This window comes from Spodoptera frugiperda, chromosome 8, assembly GCF_023101765.2.
Source record: "Spodoptera frugiperda isolate SF20-4 chromosome 8, AGI-APGP_CSIRO_Sfru_2.0, whole genome shotgun sequence".
In the NCBI taxonomy this organism is placed as follows: Eukaryota; Metazoa; Arthropoda; class Insecta; order Lepidoptera; family Noctuidae; genus Spodoptera; species Spodoptera frugiperda.
Window position 1 is genome coordinate 6,327,274 of NC_064219.1, and position 16,556 is coordinate 6,343,829.

General features: G+C 37.4%; 1 protein-coding gene across 7 annotated transcripts in view; it reads left to right on the top strand.

The window, feature by feature from the left end:
• The window catches only part of LOC118275813 (synaptosomal-associated protein 25), a 44,346-nt gene extending 27,815 nt beyond the window's left edge, over positions 1–16,531 (top strand). For 2 of the 7 annotated variants that reach the window (XR_007705543.1, XR_007705542.1), the window contains exon 9: positions 13,788–16,531. Coding sequence is in view for 5 of the 7 variants with exons in the window: in XM_035593900.2 (XP_035449793.1) it covers positions 2,346–2,435; positions 3,049–3,090; positions 6,422–6,470; positions 8,236–8,353; positions 8,674–8,802; positions 9,165–9,309; positions 13,788–13,853 (639 nt within the window). In the remaining 2 variants the exon portion in view is untranslated. Of the gene's footprint in view, positions 1–2,344; positions 2,436–3,048; positions 3,091–5,546; positions 5,596–6,421; positions 6,471–7,310; positions 7,360–8,235; positions 8,354–8,673; positions 8,803–9,164; positions 9,310–10,813; positions 12,612–13,787 lie in introns of those variants that run through there. The other 5 variants (XM_035593900.2, XM_035593902.2, XM_050695440.1 and 2 more) reach the window with 5 other exon arrangements.
• Positions 16,532–16,556: the final 25 nt, after the last annotated feature.

A 16,556-nucleotide genomic window follows, 5' to 3' on the forward strand; every position in this document is an offset into this window, starting at 1 on the left:
AGTTGTAGTTGTTGATTATTCGTCAAGTCATTCAACGTGGATGGAGGATTTTGTTTTAATGTTTCTTACGAACAGAGACAAACACGACTCCGACTTATTTTCAGTCCTTACTAACTAACTTTAATCTATCATATAAAAATAAGTCGGGTTTTCCTTCCTGATTTCCCCGTTTATGAATTCGTTGGAAAGGTCTCGGGCTCCGTGAGGTTTATAACAAAGAGAATTCTGGAAAAATTCAAGAAAAAAACAGGGAACATCATTGGTGGCGAAACGGAGTCCGCCGGGTTTGCTAGTAAAATGTTCAAAAATAACGTCTTAAGTCCTTAGTTGCCACTGTCTAGCTTCTACACAAAGATAGAAAAATATTTTGATAAAATGTCGTTTCCTTAGATGTGTACCTACGTTTAAAGGTTAAAGTGTGTTCGTCCAAAGAGGCCATGTTCTGACATTTCAGTACCGCACATCTCCGACTACCCACATAGTTTAGTAAGAGGAAAGTTGTAACGTATACAAACTCTCTAGGATATTCTGTTACTTTATGCTAATTGTGAAATGTTATTTATACGTGACTACGTCTGGTCTAGAATTCTAGATATTAGCTAGCGCAAGCAAGTTTGCAATGCACGGTGTTTAATTCCTAGAACTTACATTTTACATTAACCATTAAAGGAGTTTGAGTTAAGTTGAGCTTTCAGTGAAAACAATTAGGATAAGCCATCAATTCCAGATTACGCACTACCTATTAAGATTTTTCGAAAAGCCTATTGAGAGTTTTTGACATACATAAATACCGGACACGATTCCAGACACCGTGCTACTCCTGTGAAATTTTCGAAAAACCAAAAAGGCCCACCCCGGAATTTCCCAAGACTTCTCTAAGGGCAGCCCTTACAACGTCTAGAACAAAGCAAGCAGTAACGAATACTATAAAACACCAAGGTCACTGCCAGGGTGGTTCGTAAACTAGAACGTAAAGTTAACCAACACAGGATGTTAACTGCGAACATATTAAGGTTACGTGTACGGTGTGAGGTTACCACAAGGCCAGGCCTAACATTCGCTATTATTTTTATTAGGTACATACTCCACTCTACCGCGTTCGTCTGTTCACTAATCCGAGGTAAATACTGTTATTTGGAAACTTTAAATTTTGTGATTTATTGATGACTATAAACTTCGGTTATTGACATTTAACATTTTAAAATGTTGATGATTTTATAGTTATAGATTATATTGAATCGTAGATTCTCCGCAATGAAAAATAGGTAGGTTTATTATAATTTTCGTGAGACATACTAAATTATTTATTATGTTATCGGCTTACTCACGTAACTGTTTGACCAGGAACTCAACTAGTATCAACCCATGCTAGAAGCTCATATTCATATAGACTTCTAGTTAAACAGTTACGTGAGTAGGCCGATAACATAATACATAATTAAAAATAGGTAAGTAGGTATTAAAGGTGAACGTCGTTCCACCAGACAAAAATCTAGACGTGTATGAGTGTGAAATCAAGGAAGTAACACACAGCATATGCGTTTGTAAAGACTCGGACCCACTAGTCAGTAGTTAACTAAATTCCTATCATTGCATACCTATCATACCTAAACATATGCAAATTGCAGACGGCACAAAGGCACTTGAATGCCTTTCCGTGGCCTTAACCTAGACCATTATAGCTAGTTAATGCATTACTATGAAGTTTCACACGTCTTCATTTCGATTTGTAACCTCCCACCTCTCTAACGACTACAAAACAAATATGGCCGTCCCTTGCCAACCCGCTGTGAAATTAGCGAAAATAAATTCGGTTCACAAACTTTACCTACTGCATACTGAATAATTCACAATTTTGTCACGTAAAAGAAGTTTATACAGCTCTTTTATACAGGCGTGTTTATGCCCAACTTTAAATTGAATTAAGCTCCCCGGAGGGTGGTAAAGTTTTGTATCATGCTTAGATTTTTCAAGCAGATAATGCCTTTAGTAATTTCGGCATCTCTTACATTAATGTAATTTGTGAATTATGTTCTAACCTTGCTGTCTGAACATCGGATCCCTCAATAAATAAAGCTTAAAAGGATAATCTCGCGTTTGGGGTATTCCTTTGTGATTTTCTTTTACAAAGAAGATCATAAAAGAATTTCGCCACCACGTCGCTATGCTACTTTGATAAGCCGAATATCATAGTATCGTACAATGCGATTCTTTGTAAAAATCTTATTTTGTTAATGTTTATTTTTAAATAAAAACCGTTTGAACTCTTTCGGTCTCTCCTCTTTTAGGTTTACTTACTTTCCATTTTCTTCCAGTTTCTGATAAATCAGTTGACTTGTTCCAGGATGCCTTCAGCAGCGCCACCCGCCGAAAATGGCGCGCCGCGCAGCGAGCTCGAGCAGCTACAGCTGCGCGCCGGTCAAGTCACCGATGAGGTCAGTATCTTTTGTCTATGCTCTATGGATGCCGAAGAAGATTATAACCTATTTGGTGAGGAAGCGCTAGTGGTACACAAAATGGTGTAGTATGAAAAAATAAGACATTGAATCAAACCTAAGTGCTACACAAAATGGTATTTAATATGAAAAAATAAGACATTGAGCCAAACCTAAGTAAGTAAGGATAAGGTAACTAATTGTCAAGTCAGAAAGTGCTGGAGACTACATGGATGATTTATGAAGCCTACCTTATGTAAACGTTTCTGTGCATAAGCATATAAATAAATAAACAATAGAAAAAGTCTAGCTTTTTTCATCCCAACACGACTGAGAAAGTTGAAAAAGCCAGTAAAACTAGATAAAGCAGATATTGGATTAACTATCCATTTAAAAGGGACTTGGAAAAATGGAGGGCTTAGTAACGACCGCACTGACTGAATGAAAAAAATAATTCCATAAACTATTCTCCGCTGAACTTTGTGAGTTAGTTCGTAACAAGTTTCCTTTGTTCGAACCCTCGAACTTTTACAAATGGAAGAAAATAAGAGGTTTATAAAGTTTTCTGACTGGTGTGACTCGTTGAATAATTGAATTTGTTACAACATTTCAGTCGCTGGAGTCGACGCGGCGTATGATGCAACTATGTGAGGAGGTGAGTTCAAAACACGCTTCTTTTCATCTATTCTAAGTTAGACATAATTCTATAATTAAGGGGAAAACATCACCATCAAATCAATAAAAGAATGAATTAAACTAACGTCCCCATATATCGATCTGTTACTGTATCTGAAGCATTAATCTTCTATCTAATCTAGTATTAATGAGTATTGGGAGTTACTTATATGTTATTTCGAGAATACCTCCCAAAATAATATGACTACTCTACTATTCTTTCCTCTTTGATACTAAGATTAATTAAGAATGAATTTGGTATACAAACGATGACTGGCAGTGTCGTTGCAGGTTCGATTCCTGGATTCGAACAAAGCGTTATTAACTACTTCAATCTTAAAGTAAACAACACTATGTTTGTTATATGATCACATCTTAATAAGAGGAAAATTGTAAAGCATGAATCAAACTCTGCCTATGTCGTGAAACAGCCGCGATTCAATGTCAAGCCGGCATTAAAAATGAGTTGAACAACATTGTTTTTATACCAAGTTCATAAATATAAAGTTCCCCCTAATGTGCCCTGAACATGATTGTGTGATTAATATTGAACGACCTGTTAATTTTCCAAGCGTGCGACTATACTGGGAGCTATCTATTGCTAAATAATTGATCCAATACAACTGTGCGGTCTTGTATATCCGTAGACGCGTTTGAGTTACAATTAAATTAGTTTCCCCTCATAGTTTAATTATGTTGAGTTCTGTTGTCGATTATGTGAATTATTTGTGATCATCTGTGAGAGAGGTGTTCTCGATGCGAGGGAGTGAGGGGTATAGCGGAAGTGTCTGGATAGCCCCAAGCTCGGTTTGGTCTCTGACGCCCGTCCCACCCCTAGGGCGCAGCCTCTGCTAACCCTGGCTGTTGTGTTTCGATGTCGCTAAATATTATTTTGTTTACTTTTTTCTAAATGTGTGTATGTATATCTATGTAGTTATCCGGCCATAATCCTTATTTTATTTTATGTTAACCCTACATTTTGAGTATAATATGTAATCAGTATTATATGTTATTATTACCATACATATATGGGTGTTGCATGATCCGTGCCTACTGTGTCCGAATATGTTAGACTTCTATAGCCCTTTGTGTTGTTCGTAGTGAACTGTACATTTATGTGATTATATTTACCTTCCCGGGCGAACTGCCCTCGGCGCTGACAGTTAATTACCTAAACTCTAATTGTTACTACGTTGCCTCCTCAAGTTTATGTCAAACACGCTAATTATAAGCTCAAAAGCGAGTGTTTAACCGTCAGCTCCTGTACTTTCGCCCGATTGCTGTTTTAGGTTTCAAAGCATGAAGCCCATCATTGTCCACAATAGAATCCAAGTCCCATGTTTAGTTTGAATACTTCTCTAACGTTAGTACCCCTTTTAGTACGTTACTTGAACGAATACGTGCGCTTTTGAGTCTGAAAAAAAAAACTAGTGAATCCATTGTTGCTTGGGCTTGCTTTCTAATGAGACCCTGTCTACCTCTCGGATCCTCAGAGCAGGCATCCGCGTCCGAGGCTGACTCACTGTTTCAACGCACTTTCTATCTATTTATTTCCTGTCTGGTAACGATACTTGTACTCTTCATAGATGACATGGTTGTTCTCTGTGTTTCTTTGTTTCCGTACGTAACGTTCCAACACTAACTGATCTAGCGAACCTTGGCAATGCGTACATCGTGATCAGTGTATGTTGATGTTCGTTCTATCCTGTTTTAGTTGATCTGTATCTTAGGTCTCTGTTGTAGTGGCTGCTCTCTGTTGTTGACTGTACATCTATTATGTTGTATGATTTTCATGCCTTCTCGAACATTCACATTACTGTCAATATGTGGGCGTGAACACACCCCGTACCTACCACTGAACTCCAACAAATATATCGAGCTACACCTGATGCTGACTCTCACACAATATACCTACATGGACCTAACCGATATAACCAGTATTACCCACATTACTGTATTCATATTATTTCTTACTTTTGATTTACAATATTTTAGTTACAATCTTTATAGAGGATACCTAATTATTTACGTAATATGTTGCAATTATTGTTTTATATTATTAATTTTATATGCTGAAATGTATGCGCGAATATAACATGGTATACGACACTGTACAGACTCAGCATTACTCTCAACAACACAGTTCAAACACCAGGGAGGTCGTCATCCAGCCGTCCGCCACCGAGCCGATATTCACATTTCGCGGTTGGCCCCAGGCCTCAGTAGTAGCCGCCAGTAAGATGGCGAGGTGGTGAGGGGCACGGCGCTGGACGGCGTCCTCCCGCGTGACATACAAGTGCAACATCTGACTGTACAAGTGACGCGCCACGCTCGCGCCGCCGCGTGGCGCCCGCCGGGCTCGAACCCACTGTCCACTCACTCTACTGTACCCCTCACAACTAACATGCTCTGTGACTTTTTGTTTCTGCGGCGTAGAGCAAGGAGGCCGGCATTCGTACTCTGGTCGCTCTAGATGACCAGGGAGGTGAGTGATCTGCAAAATTTGCAACACTACATTATTTACAATTTTATCTATTTTATCCTTTTTCGCTAACTTTGTTGAGCATCGTAGGGTTTTCAGCCGACCCGAAGATGGGCTCACCGATGTAGAAGAGTTTAAGGGGGTATCGCATTATGTATTTAAAATTACGTCACTGCTATTACAATGCAAAGGTGCGGGCATCCTCTGAGAAATGACCGTTTACATTGTAAGACTCACACACGGAGATGACCACGGAAAACCCACATCTTTGTATATTTATTCGTATGTAGATAATATACACCACTTTGCACAACTTAACAACGAGCTCTATCTTGTACGACGTCAGGCAGGCCGACCGATCGACATACAGACGTATATATTCGGGCGTACCGATACCTTATACATTCTGCATTTCAGATATTGTTCGTACTCGACTCTAATTTAAACAACTTTACTGATTTCACATAAAACGAATCTAAATGAACGAGCAAAGTAAATTCGAAACGCTTCTCCTCAACGCACGACTCTTGACATCACACAATAAATCATGAATCATATGAAACTGAGCACAGATGAAACTGAATCTGGTTTTACTTGCAAGCTTCACTGCATGCATGTGGTTGTGATCGAGTAGTGTGTGTTAGCACGCCGCACGCGTCGCCCGGCACGCCCGCCACGCCCGCCACGCCCGTAGGCCGCGTCACGCCGCCGCAGCTGCTCGCGCCTCACGCCGCGCCCGTGCGACCGACCGGCGCACCGCACCCACCCACCCACACACCCCGATACTCTCTCCTACGATATATTATTTTGATTTGTATTTTATGTATAGAGCGAGGACGCCGGGGGGCAAGCGCTTCATATGTTGAGTCACCAGGGCGGTAAGAGTTAAACTGACACATGGGTAGTCGAAACGTGAGAACGTCTGTGTTTGAATGTGCAGTTAATAAAATTATAATCTCTTTGTTTTTCTTTGACGTTTCTCTTAACTAACGACTTATCTGAGATCGATGTTGCGTGTGTATCTATGTTTCGATGGGGATGACCTTGACATATAGTGTAAATAGAAGCCCGATGGCCGTTCGTTGCTAATTGTCGCAAAAGACTGTTACTCTATCTTTTGCTGAAGATTTAATTTGAATGAGCTGCGCAATCTGTTTAGTTCTTCCGTTGAATTCGATCGCTTTTTATAGGTATATTTATTTATCTTTCCGAATCTACTGTTCTCTTCCGTAACTGCGGTACTGAAATGAATGCGCGTTTACCGATGTCTGTTCGACGTATAGAGTAACTGGTATCCGCCTTCATCTCCATGGCTGGCAGCGTACTGTTCATGTTAGCTGTAGGTCTGCAACTGTTAGCTCGATGCGTCTGTGTTTGTCGGCGAGGCCGCGAGGCCCCTCGCCGCACTACATATTAGTTTGTTCATTTTTCTTCTTCAATAAATCAATACTTTGCTATTTCACGTTTCATTTAGGAATGGCTTACTTACTGGATACGCTCATTTGCTAAGTTGATTTATTTTGTCCCATGATCACCCGGCGGCGGGCCGAGCGCCCGCCGCTCCATGTCCATGTTTTGTTTCTGTTTAGTTATCAGTTTGTTTGTGTTGGTATGAGTTAGCGACGCCCGCGCGGCCGGGGCTGCCTGCGCGCGCGCCGCTCCCGACTCCTCACCGCATTCGTTTGGCGAGCTATAGTGACATCATTATTGTGTTGTAGAGTCACGAGGTGGGCATGAAAACCCTGGTCATGCTGGATGAACAGGGCGGTAAGCATCCAGTAGAACATACTATTTTGCATCACTCATAATTTAGTAAAGCTTTTGTCTGAAATGCCAGTTCAGATAATTTATGAAAGTTCGTTGAATGGCAATGACTTGATGACAATAAATTATGTTACCGATTGAAAATCTGCTAACAGTTTATTTATAATGGATAAAAACTGAAGGTAAAACTTGTTTGTCATGACCATAACTAAACCTAGAGACTAAAGTGCATCAAACGATCTCTGAGCTCCCGCTGCCAGCGCAGTGAGCCTGCGAACTGGGACCATGAGATTATCTGATTCAGTTAAACCCTATTAATTCTTTTATTATTTAGTTCTTTGTCACGCATCCAGCTATGCACGTCTTCTTCAATATTGCTGTTTATTGCATGATTAGATTTTTATAAGTGATATTAGTTGATATTATCTAATTGTTAGTCACTACGAGTACGGTAATGTAATCACTTAGTATCAGCACGTACATCATTTTATTCAAAGGTAAATGATTTTTCTTGAATTAGTTTTAACCAGATCAAGTGTAAGACATACGACACAAGCACCACAAAAGATGTTCAGTTAAATATGAATTAGTTGCTTAAATATTAGTGTTGAAATGTGATGACATAGAATTGCTCTAGACTGTCAGCTTGCATGGACATAACTAGTTGGATATAACTCGTTGCCGTTACAGAATACATGTCTTACACTTAGCGCTGGTTATTGTCGAGAGCGTTGAGAATTTACAATTTAAATGAAATGATTCAAAAATATTAAAATCGCGAGATTCAATATTAAAGAAAAAAGAGCTAGGAGCTTGAACACATAATGCAGGTTGTCTGACAAGGGCAGATCTAAAGCGTGTGTTGATGTGTGTGAACAGAGCAATTGGACAGAATCGAGGAGGGCATGGATCAGATCAACGCGGACATGCGCGAGGCAGAGAAGAACCTCTCGGGCATGGAGAAATGTTGCGGGATCTGTGTGCTGCCGTGCAACAAGTGCGTACCACACTAACACGTCTAGCTTCCGCGCTCGCACGCCGGTTCCAAAGAACCACTAACCATACTGATTATTTTCCTTTGCAATTCATAAGACATAACCTCCTATACATTTGATATCATTCAGCTTCAAGCACTGTAATCACATCACGTTACTCACAAAGCAAGTTTTCGACAAAGTGTGTTGTTATTCTGCGTCGATATTCATTGTCGTTTCAACTGCTCCATGAGGAATGGTGTTGCATGTCCTGGGTTTGTTGTTGCAGGTTGGGATGTCGAACTGTTAGACCGTAATGTAATACGTTTGTGTGACATTCCAGGGGTGCGTCGTTCAAGGAGGACGACGGCACGTGGAAGGGGAACGACGACGGCAAGGTGGTGAACAACCAGCCGCAGAGGGTGATGGACGAGCGCAACGGGATAGGACCACAAGCTGGATACATAGGAAGGTAAGATCCAATATCCTTGAAGCTAAATCGTAACTTATATACCTAGTTCCCAATTAACAGCGTTGAATAAAATTGAAGAGACTTAAAAAATAAAACAGTCCAGTCCAGTAGACAGCAACATAAATTCCTTTGGGCAGACTTGTTTATTTTAGCAGCCAGCATTAGTTCCCAAAATCTATGTCAGTGCTAAAATATCATCCAAATCAATTCCGAACTTTAAGCATAAAAGCAGATGAACCGCCACACTTACTCTTGCAACTATATCAGTAAGAATTAAAGAAGTGCACAAGTCACCGATGCGATGTGCAAAAGTGCTATTTGGTAGCCTATAAAACAAAAATAATCATGCATCATTTGTATAGGATAACAAACGACGCTCGCGAGGATGAGATGGAGGAGAACATGGGCCAGGTGAACACGATGATCGGCAACCTGCGCAACATGGCGCTGGACATGGGCTCCGAGCTGGAGAACCAGAACCGTCAGATCGACCGCATCAACCGCAAGGTAACCTGCCGTGTCTGGCAGTGTAATTACATGTGCACGCGAACCCGTCTGGCTAGGACATCTAGGTTATTTGGATAGTTTCCAGATACAAACTATTAAGTACTTCGTGTTAGTCGAAGCAGAAGATTCAGTCGAAACTGATTTTGAACTGATTTATTTTTACCTCACATACTTGTATGAATTACGGCGATGAAAAGGGTTCTTACATGACTGATCGCTTTATCGGGACTGAAATGTTCGTAGATTATAAAATAAATAAGAACACAGCTCGTACTGTACCCTTAGTACGAGTTTGATTTACGTGTAAAGTAATAGAAATGAGAGAGCGTCCGGCGCTCTGATTGGTCGGCTCGAATAAACCAACCAATCAGAGGGCTAAGATTACGTACTAAGGGTACTGTTACAAGTGCTACTAGATTGATAGCAACGTTATTAGGTGGTACAATTTTAGTCCTGTTAAAATTCTACCAACAATTTAACATAAACACATGAAACACTTCTCTTCCAAATAGACAGTAGTATTAAATCATTATTTCTATCTCATTATCTCAATTACTTCTATTCTATATCCAAAAGACTGTTTCGCGTGCACTCCAAACTAATTTTCTTCTAATAGATTTATCTACAGTCTCTACTCTTCAACACTGATATAAGACTATTCTTGATCAGTATTTTTTTCTAATATGAATTATTGATGTTGTCGTTTTATTGACTTCAGTGTAAAATTTTACCTCACTTGTAAATACATAGTTGAAGCAATGTATAGAGTATGGTTTGAGTGAAATTTTACACTACTGGGACATTGTGAAACGTGTGTGAACATGTTTCGTGGTGTCCCGATGTTGTTCATCTACATTTTCACCATCTAAATGTTTGTGCCTGTCACGTTAGCCGTGGACGTGCGACTAGTTGTCTTCTGTGTCTATCAACTATCTTCTAGCTTATTGGCATCCTAATGATCCGGTCACTCGCTTACCTGGCAATCGATTCACTTCCTTCTGTCACCCGACGCATGTCTCTTCATACTTGGTAGAGTATGTGATTAGAAATTGGTTGTTGTGAAATTTTTCTTTGTGTCTTCCGACTGACAGTATAAGACATGCTACGAAATACTCCGTACACATCCCACACGACCATTGTGTTAATGTTACTAGTTGTCACATCCATCCAGACTAACATGATATATCCAGACTTAGACTCCATAACTAACACTGTCATTCACATCAATGCTAACGGAACATTGTTTTTGTTTCAAAAGACAGCGACTGATGGCCATACAACACACTTGATTATTACTATTACAGTTTCAATATTCATTCTAATACAGCGATGTAAAGAAAAATGAGTCAATTTTTGAATGCTCTCTATGTAACCGCATGATTGCTCCTTCTTCTTTACTCGCCTGTGTAACTGGGCCAAATGACATACTGAATAAAATATACAAAGAGAAAGTCGCTGTGCATTGAACAACTAGCAAAAACAAACAAGCGTGTTCTAATCATAGGGCGAATCGAACGAAACGAGGATAACTCTGGCGAACCAGCGCGCGCACGAGCTCCTCAAGTAAAGGACGGCGCCGCACACCACCACACACACACACATACACACCACTCGGTCTCGTGGTCACATGCGGGCGCCACGCCCTCACACCGGTTGCAGATATACTACCATTATTATTATTATTTCAAAACTACAAGAAATCTACTGATAAGTCTATTTATTTGCGGCTACTTCCATTCCAAATATCATACAAATAAAAGAAAAAAAAAGCATTGTTACTGTACCTGCAAAAAACAGGCTCCTAAGAACACAGCAACGCGTTGCTGCAACGTTACTCTCAGCTCTAGGTTGACAAGTAAGTTTTATTATTATGTTAGACAAAATCACAATGTATCTGTAACCGGTGTACAATTTAATTTAGAAATGAAAATATTTTTGCTTAGTGTCTCTCTTCTATCTCGAGATACATTTATCCAGTTGTAATGAAACTTTAATATTAAACATGTAATCCTAGCATGCTACTGTATCAAGTGAACACTCGTTCCTTTATCACTACTATTTATGACAGCTTTTTCTTAACGCTCAACTTTTAAGTACATGTTGTTGAAATGTTGAAAATATAAGTACACGATGTGGTTCTGTTTGGGGTATTCTTTTGCAAAAGATGTATTGGAATATGAATGCAGAAAAACACAATAAATTGCGTCCATCAGTGCCATAAACGACAGTGGCGCACTGTACACAGAAAGAACATTGAATTCGAGTTTCCATCAGTGTTTTTGGTTGTAAAAATAGTTTGAGCTGGCAACCTCAAATAAAACTACATAATTTTATGAACATATTTTGGTGCTCATTTCATGCAGTAGGACATGTTGAAGTTATATAAATTATACTTAATCGTATTTATGCCATTGTCTAGTATATTAAATTAAAATTATTATAAAACTACTACACGATATAACAGTTGAGAGGTGGAAGCGTGAGATTTATTTTGAGAAAATGCATTTACCCCATGTTAATATGTAGTGTTACTGTTGAAGCTAGATAAATTATACCTATCGTTGCTTGATGCAGATTTAAACTATGAAATTATTATTATAAACAATTTACCTATAACCACAAGATATATGAAAGTTGTTTAAATCAAAAGTTGTTAACTTTAAAAGGATCATGGGATCAAATCTCACCAAGATCGGAGTTTTCCACACGTTATTCTCTTCGTAACCACATTTTATCGATGCAACTATTATTTATCGTTGGCTATTAAATTAAAATGCATTGAAGACAGCTGGACTACTGTTCGTAATAGGCTATTGTAAGAGGGATGAATAAATGGGTATCATGAATGGTAAGAATGAGTCGATATGTGATAATAGTTTGAATTTAAGTGAATAGACATTAGACAGTCACATGTCTTCGAGTAAACTCGTCATCTGAATGCATCAGATCTCATCATTTATTTTAAATACTTTTCATAGGAGCATTTATGGAGTTGCCATCGGAAAATAAGCAAAAGTATCCTCATATATGGCTCAAATATTTAGAAAAATTAGTGTCTACACGTGTCTTACTATAGTCCTATAATAATAATAATCATGGTTACAAATAGCTTTGACATATCTCCTCTATATACATATCTGCTTCTATGAAATAGTATGAAGACGCTACCTACTTATATAATGTAACTTAGTATAAATATGTAGCTATTTTAACTTAGCGATAAATCTATCATAATTTATTATTATTAAAACTAGTAATTTTTATTTATTTTATGAAGAAAATAAATCATTTCATTTACAAAAGTGATTTAAGTTATTTATTTTCCCTTTTTTCTAGGTTTTATTTTGATAAAGTTGATTTATTAGTATGTTAAAGTGGCGTCGCCATTGTTTATTCATAGTAACTGCAGATAAGACATAATCAAATAAGTTATATATATTTGAATAATAAAAAATGGAGATGGAAAGAAAGAAATTGAGGTAGGGCCGTCGCAGTATACTTTAAGTAATGAATATAATATTAATATTTAGGTAATATCTATAGGTAAATTGCTAGAATTAATTTAATGTAGACTAACTTAGATTGAAGGAGAAAATTAACCATCTTACTAGGGAATTGGTAATCGAACTTCCTATTTAAAAGCTACAAGTAAATATCTACCTTAAATAAATTGCATTCTTCCACGAGACTGCACACACACAAACAAACTAAACACACACGTCGCTGATGATCGTGAGTATATTTATTTTAATAAAAAAGCACTTTTATAAAGCGGAGCACAGCTTGCACTAAAAGCGATTGAAGCAGCACAAAATTGGCTTTTATGTCACTTACAATAAGACGCTATGGCGTTGCCGCTTGAAGCCGAAAATCGCTGAAAGATATAAAGGCTTACAAGATTAAGATGTGTCGCATGTAGCAGCATAATACAAATTTATTTACAAATTATTTTAATTGATATTGTAATTTTTTTCTGTATATATAGAGTTGTTGCTCGTACATGTGAACACAGCTTTGTGCTCGACAATTTGCCAAGTTGCAAATGTCTCTAACATTATAACAATATTGTAAAATAATCCAAATTATTGTTGTTCTTTTTTGTTTTGTTTTGTTTCCTCTGGTTTTTACTTTGTTCCTTTTTCGTTTTATCTTCTCGCTCTGTCTGTCTGTAGTGTTGTCTTCTTTTCTTTTCTCGCAAATATCTTGAATTTTTTAGTTGTTTGCGTTCGCGATGCCAATCGTGGAACTCTTATTCTTCTGTTGTTTTTTTTTTATTATTCTTGTTTCGTTTCGTTTTGTGGCTATTTATTAATTTTGTTTTTGTTTAACCAAACCTGTGTCTCCCTTGTAACCTAAAGCTAATTTTCTACCTTATTTCCAAGGAAATAACTTTCTTATTTTCTGAGAAATGAGGTCTATATTATATCTGTGACAATTTTGTTATGATTATGGAAGAGTATAATGAGGTTTTTTTATAGGGTGAGAGCAACGAGACGCGCATAGCGGTGGCCAATCAGCGCGCGAACAAGCTCCTCAAGTCTTAAGCACCACGCACTTGAATAACACCACTAAAATGACGCTTGCCAAACGAAACTTATTTATTTCAATTAGGTATAGTTACAAACAGTAAATAAGCCATTCCAAATAATGTAAAGAAGTCAACGAACATAAGTTTGAAAATGGAAGTAATATATGAAATGAATATTTGCTTGGTAAGCGTCATTTTAAGTCCCTTAAGCGTTATATTGTGGTAAGTACAGTTATATTATTCGCGTATAGTATAAAAATTGCAATAATTTGATTTATGTCGTTATTGTACGAGGCTTGTGGACAAATTGACTGACGTGTTCCTAGTCAAACTGTCAAGTATTTACTAAATATTGTCTTGTCCAACAAAATGTATTCGTAGGTAACTGTACTTACCTGACTATGTTCATTTCAACTTTGAGATTGCAATTTCCTAATTTATTTATTCTTGCCTTATTTTTAAGTTAAGTTGCGTTCGCAATGAACTCTACATTCATCTGAGATTGTATTTACTAATCGTAAAAAAACAATAAAAGTTGTTCGATACTTATTAATGTTGAAATTAATGCTTCAATTAAGAAATAACTACTTAATAAATAATTCCTTACAAATAACATCGTGCTATGATCTACTTACTCTCTTATATAAATACAATCTCATAAAATTAAATCATTTGCAAAGAAGGATTATTTATGATTTGAGCAATGTGCCAAAATTTTGTTCATTAAGTACGTCACACACACGTTAATACACTATCATTTAAATATTTAAATAGTTACACTACGTCACTGTGTTTACTGTTCTCATAAATAACAAAACAGAGCCTGAACGCAATGCCTACACCTCGCCTGTAGATATTAAAAATAGAAAACAAAGCTATTATTTTTACAATGAATTTTTAAAAATATGCACTACCTACATAACTATTTTCAGATGACTTTGAAAGGCTAAACAGCCATTTGTTCCGCGATATCGCACTTATTTGTAGCACAAAGTCTTTATGAAAGAAAATAAAATAATATTTAGATACCTCATTTGCACTCGACATTAATAATTAAGGCGTGCAATGATTCCAAGATGGCGACGGACGTAGTTAGACCTCGAAGCTCAAACATTTGTTTCCCGCCATTAAATGGCGTCGTGACGTATCTGCACGTGTGTTACAGAATTCTTTACTACTTTGATGAGCAAACAGTACCTATCAACAAGTCTTCGTCTTTAAAACATTAGTGAGATTTTAAAAATTTAATATTATGTAGTATTATGATATTTGTTGAGATTGTTCGTCTCGTCATTCTTTGTATCTGTACTCTTAGTACGAGTTTGCTTTACGTTTAACGTGATCGAAACGAGAACGCGTTCGGCGCTCTCATTGGTTGGTTCAATCGAGTCGACCAATCAGAGCGCCGAACGCGTTCTCGTTTCGATAACATAAAACAAACTTGTACTAAAGTCTCTGATAGTTCAGTTTAGTGTTTATTTGTAGTACGTTCGTATTGGAATCGAATGTACGTTTTCTATTAATTTATTAGATTAAGATAATGGTGCCTGAATTCGTAGTTTAATTTAGTTCTGTTTGATTTCATACGTTTGTCATATGATGCATTTAATATTGAATAAGTTACAGATGTTTACAGTCGAAGCTTTTGACCTTTATGTTTTATTTAGTGATTGCGTAGAATTTATTAAGCGCTTTTACACGGCGTCGCTCGCTGAGTCGGGTAAAGAAAGTTAAGTAATGAGAAGAGAAAGACGAATGGCCCTGAGCGTGTAAAACGACTTTCCAGTTATTGTAAGCTCCATAAGACCTACTTTCACGATAATTCTGCAATCAAAATTAGAGTGAAATATAATCTTGTATCTGCCATATTGTTAAGAATAGACAAGGGCAGTAATGTAATGAATAAAGGTGTATGTTTAGCTTAATTTTCCTTTACGAATTGTCGTGAAACTTGGTCTTAGCCTACTCAGTGATTCTTGTGTCGAACTTGATCTGTTGTGATGTTCCGATACCGGGCTTCAGTAACTGGTAGATATATGAACATAGTACTTGATAGCGTTGTAATGTGATTACAGAATATAATGCAATAGTGTATGAGATCGATAGTTGAATATTTAAAACTTTATTATTACTTAAAGTGTATTGTTATAAGTATGACGAATAAAATGTACCGGCCTTAGGAGTAATGTGTAGGATGTTAAAGGCAGCGGCTTGACAAATTATTATACTCGTGTACCAGTTAGTGTTAAGAGTTTTCGAAAATTTCTCTATGTCTTTTTCTCTCAATCGTATTAGTTTCTAAGGATATACGTGTACCGACGGTACGCGGACATTTATCTAAGTACATCATATTTTAATAAAGAAATATTTTAACAGTGTTATCTCGTAACTTTTGAGCTGTGAACCTTCTACTGTCGCAATGTGCCGTCGACCACTAGCGCCACCGTGTCAATGTGTCGACGACACATCGCGGCGGCGCGTGCGCAGCCTCGTAGATTGTTTTGTAACAGCTATTCAATTTAACCAATAGATGTGTAAATTACCGCCTGCATAATCTGTATAATGATTTTAATCAGCCTAAAAATATTAACTATTTAGGATAAAAATAATTATATCTATTTTCTTTAAGAATAGATAAAAGGATAGTATAAACTGTTAATTTCTAATTACATTATTGATTTGTTAAATTACAAATGGTTGTATTATTTCCTCATACCCC